This window comes from Periplaneta americana, chromosome 11 (genome assembly GCF_040183065.1).
Source record: "Periplaneta americana isolate PAMFEO1 chromosome 11, P.americana_PAMFEO1_priV1, whole genome shotgun sequence".
NCBI lineage: Eukaryota > Metazoa > Arthropoda > Insecta > Blattodea > Blattidae > Periplaneta > Periplaneta americana.
Window position 1 is genome coordinate 118,600,211 of NC_091127.1, and position 23,668 is coordinate 118,623,878.

At 35.0% G+C, this 23,668-nt stretch overlaps 1 protein-coding gene and 1 long non-coding RNA gene across 2 annotated transcripts; one reads left to right on the forward strand and one right to left on the reverse strand.

Moving 5' to 3' along the window:
- Positions 1 to 8,896: 8,896 nt before the first annotated feature.
- Positions 8,897 to 18,070, forward strand: LOC138709276 (uncharacterized). Its single transcript, XM_069839932.1, has 3 exons — positions 8,897 to 9,402; positions 13,410 to 13,501; positions 16,290 to 18,070. The coding sequence occupies exons 1-3, from the start codon at positions 9,165 to 9,167 to the stop codon at positions 16,686 to 16,688; spliced, it is 729 nt and encodes a 242-aa protein (XP_069696033.1). The 5' UTR covers positions 8,897 to 9,164; the 3' UTR covers positions 16,689 to 18,070.
- Positions 18,071 to 18,900: 830 nt separating this feature from the next.
- LOC138709279 (uncharacterized) lies at positions 18,901 to 23,335 on the reverse strand. The gene is made up of 3 exons (XR_011334901.1): positions 22,254 to 23,335; positions 21,668 to 21,726; positions 18,901 to 20,778 (listed from the first exon to the last, which is right to left on the reverse strand). It is a non-coding gene; the product is annotated as an uncharacterized lncRNA (long non-coding RNA).
- Between the last annotated feature and the right edge of the window lie 333 nt (positions 23,336 to 23,668).

Consider the following 23,668-nt stretch of genomic DNA (forward strand, 5'->3'; position numbering starts at 1 on the left):
GAAAATATCATTTCCCCTTGTATTGCCTTTCAAAGATACAAAATCAAGAAAATCTCCAAATATGTTGAGTTTAGAATCCACACCCCGTAGAAAAATGGTTAATTGCGCACTATCTTTGGTATCTTTTCGTCGATAGCTAAAGAGTACCATAATCAACTCTCTCAATTTTACTTTTTACTGCTCTTCAACATCCTTAGCTATTTCCGTAATTTTGTCTGTGATAGTTCGCCGAGAAAGACTTATTGATTTAAATACTTCAGTTTTTTTTCCGGACAAAGACGCTCGGAGACAATCATCAAACATTCTCTTTTATTTATTAACAATTATTTTTGTTCATTGAGGAGCCCAATCTAGGCTACCCTCAATTCAGTGTCATGTATTTTATTTATATTTTATTTAGAAATGATCTATATAGCGCTAAATGCGCTGATCGATCAATAAATTATTAAAAAAAAACATTCTCTAATAAATTCTCCTTCCGAGAAATATTTCAAATTTTCGACTATGTGGTTCGAAATAAGATAACTGACTCGAATTACGTTTGTTCCTAAACAAACTGAAGCGGGCTCAAGTCTAGTTTCCTTTAACTCTTATAACCTTCTGAGACGGTTTGGGCGTATACAGAAGGAATATAAAAAGTATACTTTTAGATATGCGTAATTCGGAATATCTTAAAATCACACATATTTTGTAAAAATAGTACACATAGGGTATATAATGAGGCAGCCAACTATCTATATAACAACCACAATGTGAAAAATGAAATTAAATAACTATTGAAATACAATGAAATTAAAATGTCGTCGCACATTAAACAGAGCACAATAGAACAAACAAAATGCCTTATCATTATGAGCGACACAAAAGTACTTTAGTTCCCATTCGAATTTGAAAACATATTTCTTTGCTCTACCACGCGACATGACTCCACCACTGATGACCACTCAAATATTATGAAAGACATACTGGTGCTCGTCAGTGAAGGTAGGCAAGTCGTGGTAGTGGGTGGAAGGGATTAAAACACGGACAGAGGGGAGAGAACACAATGAGGCACTTTTCCCCATGACTGGTCTATGCTGAGAATATACATTTCTCCAAGAAGGTAAGAGTCTACTTTTCCAGAATAAAAACAATCATACAATGAGAAAGTATGAAGCTTGGCCAAAAATACAGAAGCGTTTAAATATTTCGACCGAAATAACTTAATGGCAATCACATAGGCCTACATTTTAATTGTGCTTTTCATTACATTTTCAAAATATATTCAACGTGACAATCTTACACCACATAACACTATTATCAGCGTTTCACATTTTATCCTGAAATAATTTTGAAGCAGATTTGTCGCGATGAAAAGGAATCGAGGCATGTCTTATAAAAGAAGTACTTCTATCTACTAGACGGTTTTTAAAATGTTGAATTAAGTTTTTGGGAAATCTTCGATATCACCAACACGGGACTGACATCTGATTTAGAAGTTTCTTTATGGGTTAGATGGGTTAAATGAGGGGTTATGATATGATATTCTATATATTTGATATCAACATTTACATCCATGTAATGTAGACCTCACAATTTTCTATCCGGTGCCACAATTACATTCAATACAAATATACCTTTTGTAGACGCTCTTATATTAACTTTCGACCTCATTTAATTGATCAATATGCCCACCTTTGAAGCCAAACAACTTAATTTAGATCATTCACGCTTTTGCAACTCCGTTCTTGATTTCCAGTTCATATATGGGTATAACGAACACACACCGTTTTTAAAAATACTTGTTACTAAACCATACTACACCATTGTCCAATATGTTCATTATTAGGTCTGTTTCTTGTGTACATTCCACTTTCAGATTTCACTAATTTTCTACATATTATACTTCGCTATTCTAGCTAGCCTCCTCCACCATACTCCTCATCTATTTTCATTCTCTCTATCGTCTTAACTTCCTATTACACTCCTCTAATGCATTTTTTATTTTACTTACTATGTCCTTAGCCATCTCTGGACCAGAAACATACACTTCACCCTTTTCTGTTATAAACTCGTCTTGCTTTTTCTTCTCTTCACTTCTCCAAATGAGGAGATAGATAAGCGACATTAAGCCGAGGTATGTGACAAAGTTAGTAGGTTAGTTGAGGGAATACTTATTTAAGTGATATGATGAATTTGAAAATTACTTAAGTACGTTTCCTCTCCCGAGGATATCGAATTTGCTCAGTTTTTATCACAAAAACTACAAAATAAGGGGATGCTCCAATTTCTTGCAGAACAACCTATTTTGAAATCCAGTTTCTCTTTCCTTTCTTTTTATTATTATTATTATTATTATTATTATTATTATTATTATTATTATTATTATTATTATTTTAACCCGACTCTGTTCTCTAACTAATCTCAGAGACAAATCGTTAATGATCTAAAATGACTTTATACCCATGCTGGATTAAGGCAACAGAGTGTCTTCGATTGACTTCAACTTACCGAGATACATTTTCTACTTCGCAAGTAGCCATTTGTCACTGTAAAAATAAACAAGTTAAAACCTTTAAAAGCGTCCGGTTGAATAGGACAACTCGGTGTCAGTATCAACTACTACTGATATTCAACGCAGAGCGCACGTCACTGCTCCACGGCTGACGGTGGTGGTCTGTGCTGTCAGTGAAACTGTGGCTCATTTCATACCCTTACCCCTAAACGCCTTACCAACTTGACTGTAACAAATTTCACATTTTTGTTTCTAAAGTTTCGGGATTCATTTTCTTCCCTGGATTTTTCGTTATGGCAACAGAAATTGAACAGTCCGATGTAACAACGATTATTAAAGAGCTGGATGCAGTTCTAAATATAACAAAAAGACAGAAAAGAATGTACAAAATTTGGAATTTAAGAATGCAGAACATAACTTCACCGTATAAATTCCGCCGAGTTAGCTCTGTGGTAGAGCGTCTGCCTCCAGATTAACCGGCTCGGGTTCAATTCCCGGCGGGGTCAGAGATTTTTGAGTACAATTACTGTCTCGAGACTACGAGAGGTGGCGGTGCACACTTCTAATCACTAGCCTGGGTTAAATCCCAAGTCTCTCCGCAGTGCATATGAAGAGAAGGCATCTCTCACTGTTGATAGTGATTCGTCAGTCGGACTGGGACATTACGCCTGGCGGCCCCCTTGGTTGCTATTCTACAGGAATAGGCTACGTGTCGGCATTGGGTTTCCCCTTCTCCCTTCTTTATCTTCATCGTCATCCTCATTTTCTACAACACACTTACGCATACACTCACCCTAATACACGACGTAATTCTCCACAGATACACGTCATGCATAACGTGAGCCGCTGAAGTGGTGTGCAGCTTGAAAATGGGTCACAGCCCTTCCATCTATCCAAAATATGCGGAACCTGAATCACGCAAGTGAAGTGGGTAGACATTGTATTCACACACTTTATTTTATAATGAATATAAGACCAAGGACGACTGAAATAGTTGGGGTCTGTGGACACAACATAGCAGTGTATTTCAGCTGTTTTCGTCGAATTAAATACTGTAACACTGTAATAACTCATCTTCCAAACTGACACTATCAACACTGTATGCCATGACCCTTCAATCTTGGATAGATGCTTTAGATTAGTGGTCGTCAGGAGTCGCTGAAATGGGTAACGGATAAGCAGTGCATTGTAATATGTCCCGTCGTGCAGCAGGAAGAAGGAGCGAGCTTACCTGCCAGCGGCCACGGGTTCACCATAGTGCAGTCTCTTATCCGCGGGTAAGAGACGCTAGCCCGAGAGTGCACTGTGCTGATGGCCGCTGCCTTAAACAAATATTCCTTGCGTAAATTTTCTTTGGATGTGTTTTCGCGTTTGTGAATCGACTGAGGTTTAAATTACGTTTGGGTGAATATTCTCTGCGCCCTACGTGAAAGCTTCTTTCCACTATCTTGTGCGGAGGCTCCATCTGGTGCTGACACTATGCCACAAAAGTTGCCTCAGACAACATCTAATAACAGGTAGAAACTCAAGAGTTGAAGAAAAATTTCGTTTGGGGCGTCAAAACCATTGATATAGGTATCTCAAAGGATATAAATACGTAGTTTCTTTCCTAATTGAACTTCTGAAGAAAAAGTTACGAAGCCACCGGCGTAGCTCATCGGCTGAGGCGCTTGTCTTCTGATCCGGAGCTGCGTTCGGACATGAGTTCGATTCCCGCTTGAACTGATTTCCTGGTTAGGTTTTCTCCGAGGTTTTCTCCAATCGTAAGGCAAATGTCAGGTAATCTATGGCGAATCTTTGGCCTGATATCGCCAAATATCATCTCGCTATCACCAATCCTATTAGGGTTGCCAACTTTTTTTAAGAAAATACGGGAGACTAAGGATCGACAAAATTTCATACATAAAATGGACAAATTATTCAGTTCCGTTACTAAAAAAACAACTTTATTCTACACTTTGGCAGGCTTAAATTTAGAGTATTTTGAGACAGATTTTGTCTCGCGTACCCTAATAAGTTGAAATCGACTGCAGTTTATATTTCTGATTTGATTAGATGCATCGTGTTCCTGTATCGAACATCTGTCCGATTATTGTTCATGAATTGAAACACCCTCTTTGTATGAGCATTACTAACTTGGCATGTTTAGAATTAAAACTCTCCAGCTTTTTTTTTTCAAATTTATAACGTTAAAATGATTTCATTTTAAACGAGTGAGCATTAAAATTCATTTCTAGCAAGCATTACCTTCTACAAAGACTGTACATTTTATAGTCGCGACCACAATCTACTATATACAGTCACGAAGCTTGGTGTGATTTTTTGCAAATCTCGCGATAGTTGCTAGCCGCTTGGAGTGCTGTGAGTACTAGGAACAATAGACTGTGCCACAGCCATCGTGATCTAATACAGGCCGTAAGGCAGACCATGTAACTCGCTTAACCCGATCACGAAGGGCGGCGTTTCAACCATATAAATTAGTTGGAATGCATAAAGAGTAACATATGTTTCTCTAATTCCATTAATACAATTTAAAACAATGATTATGAGACACTTCAGACATAATTTACTTGTGAGTTAAGATGTAATATTATTTATGGTGTGAAAATTACGTTGTTCGTATGTGTAATACCTGTCTTTATTTCGATTAAATATTGCGAAATTCTTGTAGGCCTACATTCATTTATGCACGATTCAATAATGTTCAATTGTACCGCACGGATATTTAGATATGTTGAAATTATGGGTTATGTTTACTGCACCAGTTGCCCCTTTCTGTCTAAATTTAGTGATCTCCAATCTTCGAAGTCTCCAATGCCTTGCCATTCATATGAAAATTATAGGTTATGTTTACTATATTTAACTTGTATTCCTAAGATGAAAGAGATGGAGCTTAATCTGAGACGATTCTAACCGGCGTCGGAGTTGTATCCGGTGTGGCTTAGTGGATAAAGCATCAGCACGTAGAGCTGAAAACCCGGGTTCAAATCCCGGCGCCGGAGAGAATTTTTCTCCGTTCCATTACTCTTTCATCGTATGATGACGCAGAATATCTGCATGGAAATATCATATCTACTTCGGTACATTAAAATAATATATATATATATATATATATATATATATATATATATATATATATATATATATTGTATTCCTAAATTCACAATCATACATTATAGTCAAGTATAATGTCATGTATGATACCCCGGACATTCAATTTGTCTGTATTTTAATACTGAAATTGAGTATTGAATTATTGTATTTATCTACTACCTAAGAGATGAAGTAACAATCGTACGTATACTAATTTCGTAGGAGTGGTATGGTAAGTGTTTTGTCTAAAATTAAGGAAGGTAGATGTGCTAAATTGAAATCACAATATAAATTCTTTCTTATTAAACCTCAAAATAGCTTCCATTCTAAACTTGAAATGTTGATGCGAACAGATTATGTTAACATATAAAAATTCTCTACACATTAAAATAACAGTTTTGTAATTATTTCTGCAACAAGAAGTAAACGGAACTTATAACACATTACACTAAATAAAGCTTAGCAATGATAAGCAATAAAGTTATAATATTTCACTGAGCTCCATACACTGAAATATAAAACCCGAACAAACATTACGGCCTGGTCTAGATCGAAAAAGCATTGACTGTGCCGTATTTCGAATTTTTTGTGAAAAGTTCGTTATCGATTGTAATAACTGTAAATGGCTAAAATACAATTTGAATAATAATATGGGACAAGGAGACGTTTGTAGTACTATAAATTGTAAGAAAAATAGGTTAGCGTTATCCTTCCGAAAGATCCAGGAATGTGAGTTTATAGAATATAATATATATTTTATGAAAATAATATATAAACCTTATGTATTTCATATTTCAATAGTGGAAGGAAGGTGTTAATTTTTTCAAAAGAACACGATATCGAAAGTACAATACATTTTGTGGTCTGCTAGGGAAGGGTCTGTGATGTGGGCGATAGTAGCGATCCTGGTGGTGAGCAACTATCTATGGATGCATATTTCAACTGTTTATGTTTGCATATTTAGTAAGAATTAAGCTTCGTGACTGTATATAGTAGATTGTGGTCGCGACGCTGTTATTCCCGGCGTGACTCCTCTTTGCTTACGTCTTAGGAAGTGAAGGCTCTATAAAGTCTAGGTAGGTAGTATCGTTCGCCATTTTTGTACTTTCGCTGCCGAGCTACCATACGAGGAATCTATTTGCCACACCGTTAAACATTATCATGTCATAGCTCCTATGATAATAAATCAAACGCACTGTAATCAGGGTTGTAGTTCCAAACTTTACAGTGCCGGAGCTCTTTATGTTTTTTAACCTTTGGGGAAGAGGGAAGGTTTGGATGCATAAAAAATAAGACAAAGAAAGAAATGCCATAAAGTAAGACTGTAAGGAGAATGAAAGGCAACATCAATCAATACCTAGGCTACTCCATTTAGCTTCTGAAGCTCAAGTAAACCGAAATGGTCACTGTAAGGGGATCATTTGCGCAATGTAATAAGCTGATATAAATTTCGTTTTTGGTGCTTCACGGTGGGTTGCACTCGTTTATTCGCCAACATTTTCAATTGCTTGCTTTTCAGACGTATCAATAATTCTTTTTATGCTTTATTATGAGCATTGGATTTCTTATGTTCAATGATTATGTGACTTAAGCCGATCTGATCTGATCTGTTCGATCCGTAGTAATTTACTGAATATGAGCGCCATTCATTAGATACAGAAATACACTCTTTTTTTTTAATGCACCTAATGTAGTTACTTCACGACACACTTTACAGCCTAGCTTACATTGCTTACAATCAATCCACGGGTAAGCTTCTTTTTTTCTTGACCACATAATTTCTTCATTCCATACATTCGGCCACTCACTTTGCAGGCCGACGTTTTGGCTTTCACTATTTTGAACATTATGACGTTGAATATTCTTCGCAGTTGCAACAGTATCTCTGGTTGAATTACTAGGTTCATCAAATAGAAGCGATGGACTTGAGATATCAACAATATCAGGAGAGGAAGCTTTTGTAACTCCACTAGTAACAGCAATGGCAGGAGAAAAGAAAGAAGTTAATGTTTTTTGTCTATGTTTATTTTGTTCCATATTTACTGGAAGGCAATAAATAAAAAAAATTTCAAGCAGTCTTTTTAGTCACGTTATAGCCAGTAAATTAACTGTTTAAAATTCACTTCGTAAAATAATTGGGAAACAAACAACACATTTCGGTAGGTAACACCATAGACAATCTCCTGTATCGTACAAAGACGTGAGAACTAACGAAATATCATACGAAACGAAAGTGAATTAGGAATGTGATCATTTCGCGCAGGCGCACTAAAGTTTAGTTTGGTGGTTGTCCCGCCACTAATTCTTCCGCTATTTCTCACCACACACCCCGTCTACGCTCCTAGCGGTCTCGCGACCCTCTACTTCCGAACTTGTTCCGATTTTCTAAAGGCAGCACAGAAACTATAATCACTAAATATTCTGATATTAACTAAGATATCGTTAGCTGGGAAAGTATTGTGATGTCAAAACAGATTTTAAAATTTCAAATCAGTGCCGGAGCTCCGCTCCACCTTCGAACACAGTGCCGGAGCATCGCTCCGCTCCGCCTCCACTACATCCCTGACTGTAATTCAGCAAATAATTGAGCGGCAAATAACGTCTTCGTGTGCTTTCTGCGAACGCCAACGAAAGAGCCAAGATGGCGGGCGATTATATTAAGTATTTATCGAGCCTTAAGAAATGAATAACGTCTTCATCAGCGAATCACAAGACGCACACGTTTAAATGTAGCCGACCTGCAACGCGATTGGCTGCTAGAAATTAGAGCGACGGGACTATAGTATTTAGTGCATCTCAAAATTAATCAATAACGGCAAAATCAAATGTTTGGAATGAAAATGTTTACATTATACAAAAATAAGGCAGAAAAATGCTCGAAGAGAAGAAAAATAAGGGAGCCGGGAGTCTGTTAAAAGTTAGGGCCAAATACGGGAGCGTTGGTAACCCTAAATCCTATCGACACTAAAGAACCTAATAATTGATACAGCGTCGTTAAATAACCAACTAAGAAAAAAAGTTACCAGCGTTTTTTACACGTACAACTAGGAATTTTAACAGCTCATAAATGAGAACGAATTTTGAGTTTCACATCTGAAGTTTGCAGCAAATGTCAACATTAATTTTTGAAGTAACCATAAGTTATTGAAATTATTGATTTTTACATTATAAAATAAAGTTTAATTAAAATACGGACCTTTTACGCTTCCGACAAATATTACAGAGACGACGAACACCTAGGCCAAAAAAAAAGGACGTACAGTATGGTAAGATTACCTCTGAACTGTGCGACTGCAAGACGAACGCGATGTTGCCGCTGAGAGAATAAAAAGCCGGCGCGACTTTGTAATGTAACACGAGCATTCGCTAGTCGGTGCGGGGGAGCGGCGAATGGAACTGGTCGATGTGAGCATGAGTGCTCCACTCGGCTGTCGGGTTTTCCGCGAATCCCTTTGAGTGTTACATTACACAGCAGTACAGGTCAGCGAGCCGCGCTTTGAGCACAGCTTGCATCATACAGTCGTCTTCCCCGCTCTTTGAAGAGACGTCGTGTTGTGACGGCTGTTTGAATCCAACGATGGAGTGGACACAAGAGAAGACACTTTTATTGATAGAAAGATATAGAAGTAAACCTATTCTGTGGGACCCCCGACATCCACAACACTATAATAAAGTTAACAAACATGAGGCCTGGCAAGATCTAGCTGCAGAAATGGAAATCACAGAAGAAGAATGCAAAAGGAAAATTACCAGTTTGCTAGCTTCTCTAAGAAGAGAAAAGGGGAAAATGACAAAAAGCAGTGGCACAGGGAAAGGTAAGAACTACACCTTTCTAAACATGCCTCGGGTATGGTTGGCACAGATCTGATATCTTAGAATTTTCGGTACAGAAGATGTTTTTTTTTTCCGACAGACATAATGGAAACTATTTTTAAAATTACTTTTGATTATATTGGATCAGATCCGCCAGGGTTCAAGACAAACTCCAAGCCTGTCCCTGTGTCTGTCAGATCGATGACAAACATTTTCAAGGCATGTTTATGTGAATAATTACGCAGTGGCATGGCGTTCACGTTGCCATTGTTATGACGGTAATATTGAAATAGACTATAGAAATTAAAGAGATCGTTTTATATTGGTTTTATTGTTAGTTTAAGGATAATCACAAATCAAAATTGATTAATTTATTATAAACTTGAACACTATTATTCAAATTAGCCTAATTAATACAGTACTAGACCTATCAATATTATTAGGCTAGTAACATAAATATTCCTATTTAAATAATTATTCATAATTAATATTTATGATTTTATCTCACAGTCAGTGCTGTCATGGAGGACATACGGGGCCATACATTGTATGGAATCCTACAATTTTTTTTTAATTAATCGTATGGGAAAAAGAAAATTTTGTCTGCATGGAGCCATACAGCATATGGGTGCCTAAGTTCTGTACGCGGAGATCTGTACAGATCTTAGATCATCTCTTGCTGTTCCTAATGTATTTTGTTTGATGTTCATAAACAAAAATTGTCCGCCTCTGCAGCATTGGAATCCAGAATTATATAAAATAATGGTTGAAAAACAAGAAGTGCTGCAAAGACACACTCCAAAATTCTTCGAGACAAGTGTGCATCTATGTGGTGCTACATCGTGTATTCTTTAAATAAAACTTGTTGTACAATTAAAATGTAAAGCAAAACAATTTCCTTACTCTTTCTTTAATATTAAAAAATCATTAAATGACAGTCAGAGAGATAGAGAGAGGAGAGTAAAATATATTTCAAGGGAGAAAACAAGGGGTTGGGTATATGGCCAAGAAAAAAGTTACCATAACAGCACTGCTCACAGTAATTATATTTAGGTCGATTTGTGCATTTGTCGTACTTTCCAAGTAAGTCAGTGGTTCCCAGAGGGGGGTCGTGTAAAGACTTGAGGGGGGTCGCGAGATGATTTATAAAATAAAACAAGAAACGTCTTATTGACATAATATGTTTTTATGTTATATTTAGAAACATAAACAACGTTGAACATAAAAAGAGAAAAAATATTTCAATCGTTCTAACGTAAAATATAATTAATGGGACAAATTAAATTTTAAATTATGGTCTATTTAATGACCACTGCAGAGGTTAAGTTATATCAGCATCACCGGTATGCCGGAATTTTGTCCTGCAGGAGTTCTTTAACATGCCAGTAAATTTACTGGCATGAGCCCGTTACATTTAAACACACTTAAATGCCATCGACCTCAGCCGGGATCGAACCCGCAACGTCAAGCATAGAAGGCCAGCGCTATACCAACTATGCTACTGAGGGCGACTTAATGGGACAAGTGTGTCTCTTTTCGATAAAGTAGCTTCTCAAATTTGAACTCCATATTCGTTACTAGAATTGCCAACTCTCCCGTATTTCCCAGGATCTCCCATATTTGCATCTAATTTTTAACAGACTCCTGGCCCCATATTATTCTTCTTTTCGAGCATTTGTCTCCCTTATTTTTGCATAATATAACAATTTTTATTCTAAACAATTGATTTTGCCGTGAATGATAATGATTTATACGATAAATTTTGTTGTTCAAGACAGGCATTAAAATGTGCAGCCTTTTTAGAAGGTAATACTTTCCAGAAATGGGTCTTTGTGCTCACCTGTTTAAAATCAAACCATGTTAATGTTATAAATTTGAAAAACTGGCGAGTTCTGTTCTAATTTTACCAAACAGGAATGCTCATATAAAGAGGAAGTTTTATTTCATGAACAACAATTGGACAGATGTTCGAAACAGCACGACACATCTAATGAAATTAGAGCTGCAAACTGTTAGAATTTAGAATTTAGCCTATGACATCCCTTGAGGGCTAAGGCCTCCTGCACGTAGGCAGGGTAGCTCTGATTCACTCTTTAGGTGAGTTAGCCTAGAGAGTGTTCGACCTTGTTCTCTTGTTCATCGTCTCTCATGTTGGGTATGAAGCACTTTCACTGGTTTACGGTCACTATTCACTGATTCTGCCCCGCACTTTGCATCATTTCACTATTCACATATTCATTCGCGTTGCTGCTGACACTTCAGAACACATTTCACTTGTCACCGATTGATGTTTCCTTCAACAGTTTTTTCCATGTTGATCTGCTTTTTGTACACCTCGTCCACTGCTTCCCCGCTCTCTTCGTGAATGTATCCGTCCATCTGGTTCTCTGTCTTCCTGCACTCCTCTTCACTATCCTTGGGTCCCACATGGTCACTCTGTATGTCCATTGCAAACTGTACTCTAATTCAACTATTACGCGAGAAAAAAATCTTGTCTCAAAATACTCTTATTTAAGCCTAGCTGCCAAAGTGTATAATAAAATTGTTTTTTAGTAACTGAACCGAATAATTTGTCAATTTTCTATGTGAAATTTTGTCGATTCTTTAGTCTTCCGTATTTTCTTAAAAAAAAAGGTGGCAATCCTATTCGTTACACATATTGATATTATTTTAAATTTCAAGACTTCTCGCTTTTGTTCTGATAGTAATCATAAACAAGAAATTTATTTTGAATAAATACGAGTTGCAAATGTACAACAAATAATTTAAAAGCTTCTTTGTAAGTTCGAGGTATTTTGCATTCTTTCGATTCAAAAATGGTCTATGCTCTGTGAAAAAAAAAAAATGATTTGGCATTCCATCACTATGTACATTGTACATATTTCAATGAGTTTTTCCTTAATATTTTTTTGAATTTGAACAATGCAACTGTAAAAAAAAAAAGCGGATTTAGTATTTATCTGTGACTGTCGTAATTGTTTTGATCTTCTTTCGGAAAATATTCAAAAAGCTGTTGTTTAAAATTGTGCAAACTTAACTGCATGTCTTCAAAAACAAACTCAGTATTTGCCATATCAAACGGTACATAGCTAAATTTTTCATGAATTCCTTAATAGACTGGAATGAATCAAATTTCTTTTTGTCAAGTGATCTCAACCACAAATCAAGTTTCCTTATAAATCGGACTGTTATTATGTTAACATCATGGCCTTGTAAATTACTATTCAAAATGTTTAAATATTCGAAAAATATATCAGCAAGGAAGGCCAGCCTAAGAAGCCAAAGGGAATTGGAAAAATATCTTTGCATATTCCGTTTTCTCGTCATGTAGATGCCGGTACATCAGAAGTTAGATGATATCCACAGGTTTTCATAAAAGTATCGTTGTTTTCGATGTCACAGGGTTTTGTATTTTTCGAATGGGGTTAATTACAGGTACGGAGTTGGGGGGTCGCAAACAAGTGTTTTGCCCAAAAGAGGGTTGCGCCTTCAAAAAGTTTGGGAACTACTGCTCTAAGTAGTCTAAGGTAACCTTACAATTCATTTTTGAATTTTCAGATAAATCAAATCATCAGATATTCAAAATGTTACAACGATATCTAAAAACGTAATCCAATAAGGTATTCATAGTAATAAGCATAACAATGATTTAAATATTTGATCATGAGTTACCGGTATATGAATTTTTACACCCATATCAGATTCTTATTACATATAATATCTGAATATCTGATGATGCCGTATAGGCAAAAAGTTCATAAATTTTCTTCTGTAAGATGTATTAGCAAATAATAATTTGCAACAAATGATAAATCATATGACTGAGAAACCTTGGAATAAATTTATAAGGTAAACTTGCCGTCTTCAAAATAATAGTTATTTATTGAGACTTAATTTGTTAATGACGTAGCCAGTAACACATAACGCTGCACCAAGTTAGTTAGGAAAATAAACATGTTTAGAGGATAAGGCACTTATTTAGGTGTAATTATTTGTGTTCAAATTGCAGGTGCCGAAGAAGTTTATACAAGTTCTTGGTTTGCGTACAAGTCACTGTCATTTGTGCTGGACAGAAACACATCACGTCCAACAACAGAAACTGTAAGTATTATATCTCAAGTATATTTTTCCTGTAAAGACAATGATCCCTCTTTCAACAAAACTGTCCAATTTCATCATATATATATGCTGCACTGTAAGGCTACATCTTCGCAGTCGATTAGTCAGAGCTAAAAGTGATGTCATTGATTCAGTGTCTTTTTCTCCAAAGTCTCAGTGTGAAGTTTCCATCGATGTCAACAGTTTCTGGAGGACTGTATAAATGTGCATATTCTTGGTTTCTTCTTAAGAAAATATGGAGGTGTGTTATCGCAATGACCAACATAGTAGCATTATTTTCAGGTTCTAGTAACATTGGTTTTCTTAACATTCGAAATACTGATACTATTATGCCAAAGGAGTTTTCTACTACTCTTCTCGCTTTACATAGCCTGTAGTTGTAGATTCTTTCCTTTGTTCCTTTGCTCTGCAGTCAGAATACACTTTCATTATATTTTCAGAAATGAGGAATGTTTCGTTAGGAACAAAGTCATATGGAATCTTTGTTGTAAGTCTTAACAATGAAATTGGCTTTGGGATATTCAATGATTCGTTTTCTATTCTTCACATTTCTTAAATACTCCACCATCCAATATCCTTCCTTGGCATCCGGCACTAATATAAAGGAATTTGTAACGTGCATAAATACAGCAAATAACACAATGCTGAATTAGTGTTTATGATAATTATAAAACTCATTTCCACTGTTTACGCCTATTGGAGCTTGTAAATTAATTGTATGCTTGCCATCCATTGTTATAAGGCAATGGAGGTAATTCCATAGCTAATAGAAGTCATTTGGAATATTTACAGGCCCACATTTACCAATGGGCAGACCGAGGCAGTTGCCCTCGTGGTGACAGGATTTAGGGGGAGGCATTTATTGTCCGAGGAGCATGCAAAACATTCACGAATTTTGTTATGAATGAGAAAAAAAGGTACTTTAAAAATCAGTGCTAAAAATGTATCATGTAATTCTTTCCGAAAAAAATATCATGATAATGTCATTCGAACAAGCCCAAAATGAATAAAGTAAAGAATACTTTTGTGAAACAGCGCATGGTGTCGTTCTTATTCTCAATGCAACAATAAACATGTAGCATTCATTAAAACAGTCAGTGATAGTTATATGGAATTATGCTGAAAAATAGTGACAATGACATTAATGTTATAAGAAAATAATGGAAAGGGCGTAAGTCATCATTTTTTACATTTTCATTTTTATTGTAGTTTCGAAATTACATGGATCCCATCTTTTTGTTTGAAGTTACACCAATAACGTTGTTCATTGGCTTGTTAGAGGCAAGTTAAAATCACAGTTTGTTTTAAATGGTTGGTAATTATTAACATGTGCCGTTTTAAAATTATTCAATTGGCTATGGTGGTTGAGTGGGAACAACTGAACAGCTCAAAACAGATGAAACATTACAAAAAGACTGCTCTTTCTGAGTAAACAAGGAACAAACAAAGAAATGAGAGAATCAATTTTGCAATCTGTGATCTATTACACTTTGAATAAACACATGAATGGTCCACGGAAAGAACATGCTAAGTCATTTTTTCTTAAATTTTACAGGGGAGCATTTCTTACCTCTAATACACTGATAAGGCATCATTAGTTTACATCTCATTTAGTTTAATTTACCATGTTACAATGCAAGCCTTTTGCCATTCTGATTTACTAGAAAGATAGTTCACTTTATGAGTAGCAGATGGAACCAAACAACAAAAATAAATAAAAAGTGACTTAACTTGTTTTTTATGTGGACCCTTCATATGACAGACTTGGATACATCAAAGAATCCAGTAATATCAGTGGATTAGTAAGCCACATATTCTTCATGGCACTTCAGCGAGACTCTGTTCCTCCACCAACAATACCCAGCAGGAAAAGTGCAAATAAAATAGAAAAAAAAAATGCAACACTTGGAAAAAATGAAGCAGTGCATCCTGAGTGAGCATAATGTTACATGAAAACTACAGTGGGTTACCTTGACAAACTGTGGTTTCCAAATAAATTAAGTTTTAAGTTAGCTTCATTTTGTAAATCAGTGGTGCTTGTCAGTTTCTTGTTGTTTTAGCTTCATATTAAATCAAAAGTTTGTTTACATATTGCACTCGATGTTCAATAGCAATTTTTATCGTCATTGTTTAAAATATGATTTTTGCAAGATATCCCACTATTGTTCTGAGGGATTATAGCATTTTATGAAGGAATTTTCAGATGACTTACAGCAGCAATGCAACATACGATGACTGAAAAACAGTACATCCCAGTGAAAAGCCTGATTTCTCTGTATTATTCATGATATTTTCCTATTTTTTATTTCATTTATCATTATTATACATTTTGTTTGTTGATTGTGTATGATTTTCAGTGAAGTATTTCAAGAATATCACTAAAATATCTGTATTTTATTTGATTTTACTTGTTATCAAATTTATTTTTTAAGAGCAGCTTTTTTCATATAAAAAATCTCAGTAAAACCTTAAGTATCTGCATAACACGTAAAATCACTTTAAAACCCAACAACTGTAACCTAGATTGTCAGCCCACATGACCGAAATTATATATTTCCAGATAGTTTTTTCTAAAATAGTTTTTTTTTTTTTTTTTTTTCCCCCCCCCCACAAATTTACTTTTCCTGACTTACCCCCTTTTAAGAAAAGTCGATTCAGTTACATGGTAGAGTAAGATAAGCACAAAAGGCAGGTGTTTCCTTGTAAATTAGGTATTTAAGTAATTAATTAATTAAATACATTCAATCACAATTTTGATTATTATTTTCAGCTCAACTCTGATTCAAATGAAGATGAAAGGGTTCCATTACCTCCAGCTAAGAAGACTAAAAAAAACGTTCATACCCCAGAAGAAATCATGCAATCAGCGTTTGAAATTTCAAAAACATCTTCCAAAAGAAATGAAATCATGCCCTTCACTATGGGCGAGTGTGAAAGTTTTGGTTTGTTTGTGACAAATAAATTGAAAAATTATTCAAGTAATACTCGAAACTATGCCCAACATCTCATTTCAAATATATTATTTAGAGCAGATCAGGGTGAATTCGAATGCGGTTACCAGGGAAGATCAAAAACAATGAACATAAACTATGAATATACGAGTACTACCACACCAGAAACTACAAATTCGCCATGCATACACAACTCGACATCTACACCTTCTCCATAAACCTCAGTGTACACAGACTATGGACACACTAGTGCACAAAACAAACCTCATCCTACTCGTATATCTACACAGACCTAAACATCTGTGCAAATATCTCCGACAACACCTTCTCACCTTTCAATCTAAAGGCAGGAATGGATTTGGAAGAAAATGGCGATTTTATTTCGTAATTGTAACTGTAACATTATGAAAAGTGTTAACATATAGATTATCGATATGGAAAAATATGGCAATTTGCTTTGTAATTGTAACATTAAGAAAAATGTTAACATATAGAGTATGGAAGAATATAAAGATTTGTTTCTGTAATTGTAACATTAGGAACAAGTACAGTAGAGCTCCCTTTTAACGAATCTCTGAGTGATTACTTTTTTTCCTTGAATAGGGAGTTTACATAAAACAGAAAGGAAAGGCTAAAATAACTAGTTCCAACTAAAAAAGTCCGAGTGAAATCCACAGAGAAATATTGGAGGTGTATGGTGCTGATTGTCTGGACCATAGGCGGTGCAGGGAAGGATCACAAAATAACGCACAACAATTTTTTTACGGAATACTATTTTGGTTAAGACGTTCAAAGTTGGCAGATATAGTCAACTCCAGATATAGTGAACCTCTGCGGACTTGCATATTTCGTTCACTATATCTGAGGTTCACTATATCTGAAGTGTCTCTCTCCTAACCTTAAATGACGAATGAAATTGTGAACAAGAAAATAAAATATTTCATTTTTGTGAAATGGATTACACTGTATAGACTAGTGTTACTCACAGTTGATTTACTTACACTAAGCGACCTATGTCTGCTTGCAAAAGACCACGTTCAATGTCACTTATAATATTCGCCTTATCTTCCAAAGAAAACACTTTACACTTCGACATTTTTATACAGTACATTCACTAATGGAACACTAAAAACAGATGATCAGGTAGAAATGACAAATGCTGTTATTTAGCCTTGGTATTTCCCAGGTCACTTAATGGAAACTGGGAGAGGGTTCATGGAGTTTGAAAGGAATCGAAATCTTACCTTCATTTATGCTCTGGACATAATGTCCGTCCCCTTTTAATAAAAGAAGGCAATTTCATTTTCCGTTGTTTTGATGCTATCTGTCATAATGGAAATGTTTCTGAGAACAAAAGACAACCCTTTGACGGTGGAGGATTAGAAATAACAGTAAAGTAGAGTGCCTGAGAACAGAATGTCAACCCTTCGATGGTGGAGTGAGACAAGGCTGTCACGCATTGCCTGGATTTACAATACAGCTCATTGTCTAGGAATCATTAATCCTACCTTTGGCCTTTGACTAAAGGAGTAAGAAACTTACAATATTGTTCTCAACACATTCTTTCAATTTTATATAAGAAGGTCTGACTTCAAATAAGAATTTGTCAGGATACAAGGTTCACTATAACCAAAGCGAGGGTTCACTATAAACAGAAATATTAATTTCTTTTTAATTTATGCGGGTTGGGACCAACGATTTAGGTCCACTGTAGCCGAATGTTCACTATAACCGAGTTCCCTATATCCAGAGTTGACTGTAGTTAGTTTGAATCTTGTGCTACAGATAGCAATGGCTCGATTAGGTGTCACCCTGGCAGAACAAGTGGTGACTACTGAGTAAGGATGGCGCATTTGCTAGCATTGTGAAGCAGCGAGGTGTAGTACATTTTTTGTAGGTAAAATGAAAAAGTCCGAGTGAAATCCGCAGATAAATGTTGGAGGTGTACGAGTATGGTGCAGATTGTCTGAACCATAAGTGGTGCAGGTTCTTCGAAGAGGGATGAGTAAATCTTACTGATGAATCATGTTCCAGTTTACCAGTGACCACTGCAATACCATCCAATGTCAGAGGCATTGAGTTGGCAATCATCCATCCTACAGTCCAGATCTCGCACTGTCTGTCTTTCACCTCTTTGGACCAATGAAAAACTTCCTAGGAGGCAACGCTTCAGTTCAGATGGTGCAGTGAAGTAGTTTGCAGGTGTATTTAGCAGAGGTAGAAATTACAGAGTGGAATTAAATCCCAATAGAGATTAGTACCGTAAAAATTATGTTTTTTTTATTTAATTAATAATATTTTAAGATTTAATTATTATCAACTGGATTCTAGATATTGTTAGCCATGTCATGTAATGTTTATTGTAAAAATACTTCACAGATATAAAATCATACAAATATTAATAAAATACTGGTACTGAACCAATATGACTAATGTACAAAGAGACAAAACTCCCTTTTTCTTTGTCATTGTCTAATGGAAAGCAATATTCAGGGTAGACATCTCTCATGTCAGATGATGTACTCACTATGTATCGATAGATATAGATGTAGGTACTACATACAGATAGATGGATAGAAAGACAGATAGATTTATTTCTTCTATAATATTCTTACAATTAAAGTTTTTATGTTTATCATATACAAATTGAAATATTAAATATATGGGTACCGTACAGATGATTAATGCATAAATATTTATGTTAATATATTACACAGTACAATGCAATATGGTTGTTACCATTTCATAATGTCTATAGCTTGATTACATAGCTTATACCCCAACTGCATAATAAAATAACTGGTAAAGGTTTTGTGTTTAAATTTCCTTATTGTGAAATGAAATGTTTATACTGTTTAAATTTCTATGTAAATTGACACATTACATAGTTTTTATTACATAGGCCCTACTACACTGTGGATTAGTTAACTACATTCATTTTCAAGCTCTTAGATTTTCAGCTTTTTCTTCGCTTCTATCAAGATAAGCGTTTATGACCTTCTTTAAATTATTATACTACCAGTAATGCATAATACCAATTGAATCTGGCACTTCTAAAAAGGCCTTATTCCATTTCCTGCTAAAATAAATTATGAATATTATCATGTTCGTCTCGCTGGAATCCAACTTTCTATTAAGGAAGAGCATTATTTCATGCATTTATTAAGATATATTCAGGCCTAAAACAATTGACAACATTTTTAAAAGAGCCCAATTGCTGGGGTGAGACCATTAAATTTTTTATAGAGATCTGTTTGCTCTTGTAGTTTTGGAATAAGGCCCGTTTAGAAATGACTGTCTCAGTTGGTACTTGTGTTTATATTACACAAATTGAAGACCTGAGGATGATAAGGATACTGTAAAGACTATTTTTAATGAAACTGAGATTTTAATGTGAAACTCAACTATAGCCCTTACTACATCTATTAGTGTCAAATGGTAGTCAAATATTTCATTCAAAGAGAACTAGATAGCTCTGAACATTATCATTTTTTAGATTTCCACTTGTATTGAGCAGGAGAAGTGGACAAAGTCCAGATTTATCATGTTCTCACTCACAGCATGATAGCAGAGTAGTATGATACATCAGGCGTTTGTATAGTATGGCGACTTCTCTGAATTATCCTGATTTTTCGGATAATAGTGTCACTTATGAATATTATAATCATATTTTTCGTATAAGGCTCAATCTGTCATTTGGGAAATCAAGATCTGACACCTTTTTTAAGTGTGATTCCTTGAAGTTTGATATAGAGACAGAAAAAGATGATACAAAGAAAATGCTATTGGTATAGAGACAGAAAAAGATGATACAAAGAAAATGCTATTGATATAGAGACAGAAAAAGATGATACAAAGAAAATACTATTGATATAGAGATATAGGATGGAAGAGAAGGCCTTATGGCCTTAATCCTGTCAGATTAAATAAATTGTTATTAAATTAAATTATTAAAAACAAATGATACGAAGAAAATGCAATTGATATAGAGACAGAAAAAGATGCTACAAAGAAAATGCTATTGATATAGAGACAGAAAAAGATGATATAAAGAAAATGTTATTGATATAGAGACAGAAAAAGATGATACAAAGAAAATGCTACTTATCCATTCACATCATATTCATATGGCCATAGCTCATGCTTTTATAAAGATCTGAAAGAAAAATTGGAACTTTCGAAAGTTTTGTTTCATAGATAGTCAAAACATTATACCATTGAGCTATGCCTACCACACATTTCGACAAGAAGCTTTTGCCAGTTCCTTTCCACATGTACCTACCTATGTACAGTGAACATCGCGGGTACCTGAAAAATTATTCGTTGTTAAATTCATATATTTGGAAGTTTCGTGAGCTGCACATTAATGAGAAATGGATAACAACAGAACAGGATTAGGTTCGTACCAAAGATGTGGGAGAGAAAACAGTAGCTAAGTGGAATCATAAAAAGGTAGTATCATACAAAATTTTGGTATGGCTGTACTACAAGACTACCATGAAGACATTTCTAAGCCAGCTCATTTTTCCTGTAACAGACAATGAAATTCAGAATGTAATATGATGGCGTACTCTCTGCTACAAGGCAATGTCGAGAAAAGCAAATTTGAGAGGGAGAATTAACATGGCAAAGAGAGTACGATAACAAAGTGGTATGACTAAAATTTCATTTTTTTAATTATGTAAGCAAAAATGTGTGCTTGTTTGCCTTCGGGTAACTTTTTGAGTATACCAGGTTTTTGTCAATTTTACACCTATAGTTTTGTTCTCATTCGAATAACAAAGAAGATTATTATTTGATTTAAATGAATTTGTAATTCCATAAAGGGTACATCTCACATTTTTTGGCTTAGACTTGCAGGTTTTATTGCTAATATATAACCTAATTATGTCTGCACATCCTTTTGTGGACTATGACGTCTTACATACCGGTAATATAATCACAAGAACATGAATGTTGCATGACACTCTAAAAAAAAGAGATGAGAATTGCACGCTGAAGTGAAAAGCATTTACTTGTCATATTAGCTTGTACCAGTATATATGTATGCTGTTGATTGCGCCACAACAGTTTGGGTAATTCCACTAGTTAAGAAAGTCATTTGAAACTTCTTTCAGCGTCTCCTCAGTGAGCAAAGATATGGCTTCACTCCTGAGCTTGCAGAACATTGCTCTGAATACAATACAGTACAACTTACCGAGCTAAGGACGATTCTGAATGACATAATGATCTGATGATTCTTCCATTGACAAGTACCTGGAAAATAGAACATCCATCTATCAGCATTTCTTTCACTGATGATGAACGAATATTAATAATTTTAACGTTTAAATAGCACAGTGTATGACAAAAATGTCCTGTTCAACATCTCTTTGGAGTATTTCATGAAGAACTGTTCTCAGAACATGGAAGGGGTGATAGAAGGATGAAGATTTGTTGATGATAACGTGTTGTTAGACGAGATGATACTAAGGGATATGTTATGAAAAAAAAAGCACTTTTTGACAATTTCTCTCAAAATCGCGAGTTACATATCCTTCACAACCCCCCTTTTATAGTTAACTTTGGTATCCTCCCGTACTACACAAAAAATCCCCTCAATTAACGTGTGGTGTGAAGATAGGCCGTAACTTCTGACCAACATACTATATTACATCTTCTTATATTCGAAATTATTTGCATGTATTTATGTAAATTACCGGTATAGGACTAAAGTTACAACTTCCCAACTTCTAACACATCTAATGTATTATAACATTGAATGAACAGAAAATCTCACTAACCTGCACATAAAGAATGCTGTTTTCCAGTTTTACTGATTACATAAATGAATCGCTGATTGCAAAAACATCCTAAGTCACATTTTGGTCAAAAATGAGTTATGCACTGTAGTCGCTACCTCGTATATAGCTGCATCAGTCTGACCAGAAAAATAACAGAAGTGACAATAATAATACAGTGAAGATGGGGGATCAATATTGCGTTGAGCGTAAAAACACCCCAAGTGCTGGATTCTGATTGTCTTTACAATCAACATGTAGCAATGGCTCCCAAACTTTTTGAAGGCACAATCCACTTTTGGACGAGAATTTTTTATGTGATCCCCATTACCGAACTGTTAGGGTACTTAACCCCTTTCGAAAAATATAAATCTATGTAAAATTGAAAACAACGATTACTTATTCAAAATTAGAGGATACCACCAAAATAACGACCAAATTAGAAGAATATAGTGCAACTTGCTTTTCTGTGGAGTTTGCAACAAGAGATGTACTAAGAGCCAACAAGATCACCATTTTTGCTACAACATGTCAACACCAGGAGTTGTTGTGGCTAAGGAATTCATTCATGGTCTTCAAAATCACAGCTTTCCCTTGAAAATAGACCCTAAGAGAAAACCAGAGCTACCAACAAAAGAAGCCTACACAGATGCAAGAGTACTGCAAAGAAACTGGGAGACATTAGAAAGTGTCTTCAATATGTCCCTGATGATGAATCATCTTCTTCTTTATGAAGGGAAATACTGGCATGGCCAACAGCTGTTGTGTAATGTGTTAAAAGATATAGAATGTATTTTGTTTAATATCAGTTTTGTAGTGCGTGTATCCTAAGGTTTTTGAACAGAAAAAATGTTCAGTTCTAAGCAAAATTCATATAATAAATACCGGTATTAAAATAATGTGGAAAATATTAAAACATAAAAAGTACAATGTTAATACAATGGAAATGCTTACCATCCTATTTTCTATGAGTTAATTGAAGTTCATTTATAATTTAAAGAATATGAATATATTTTTTTAGATCAATAGCAATTTTTAGAACTGATTGCAAAAGCAACCTAAGTCCACGTAACATTTTTTTTTTTTAATTTGCAATTCCATTTTTAATTTAAACTTTTGGGATATAATATGTGAAACAATGCATTCTATAATCAGTTAATTTTTCAACTTTTTATTTCAATTCATTTAGCCGATACAATGTTTCTTCAAGTTTTCTGAGAATTTGTATTCTGTGATTTAGGGTGTTTTTGCAATCAGCGATTCAAATATGCAATCAGGAGTTTTAGGTTCATGAATTACACGAATAAAATTACATGGTTGCAACTACATTTTGTAATACCGTGACAAACATTATAATGGCAGAACCTCAAAATAAACGACAAAAAATGGAAAAAGTTTAAAACGATATAGGAGGCCCT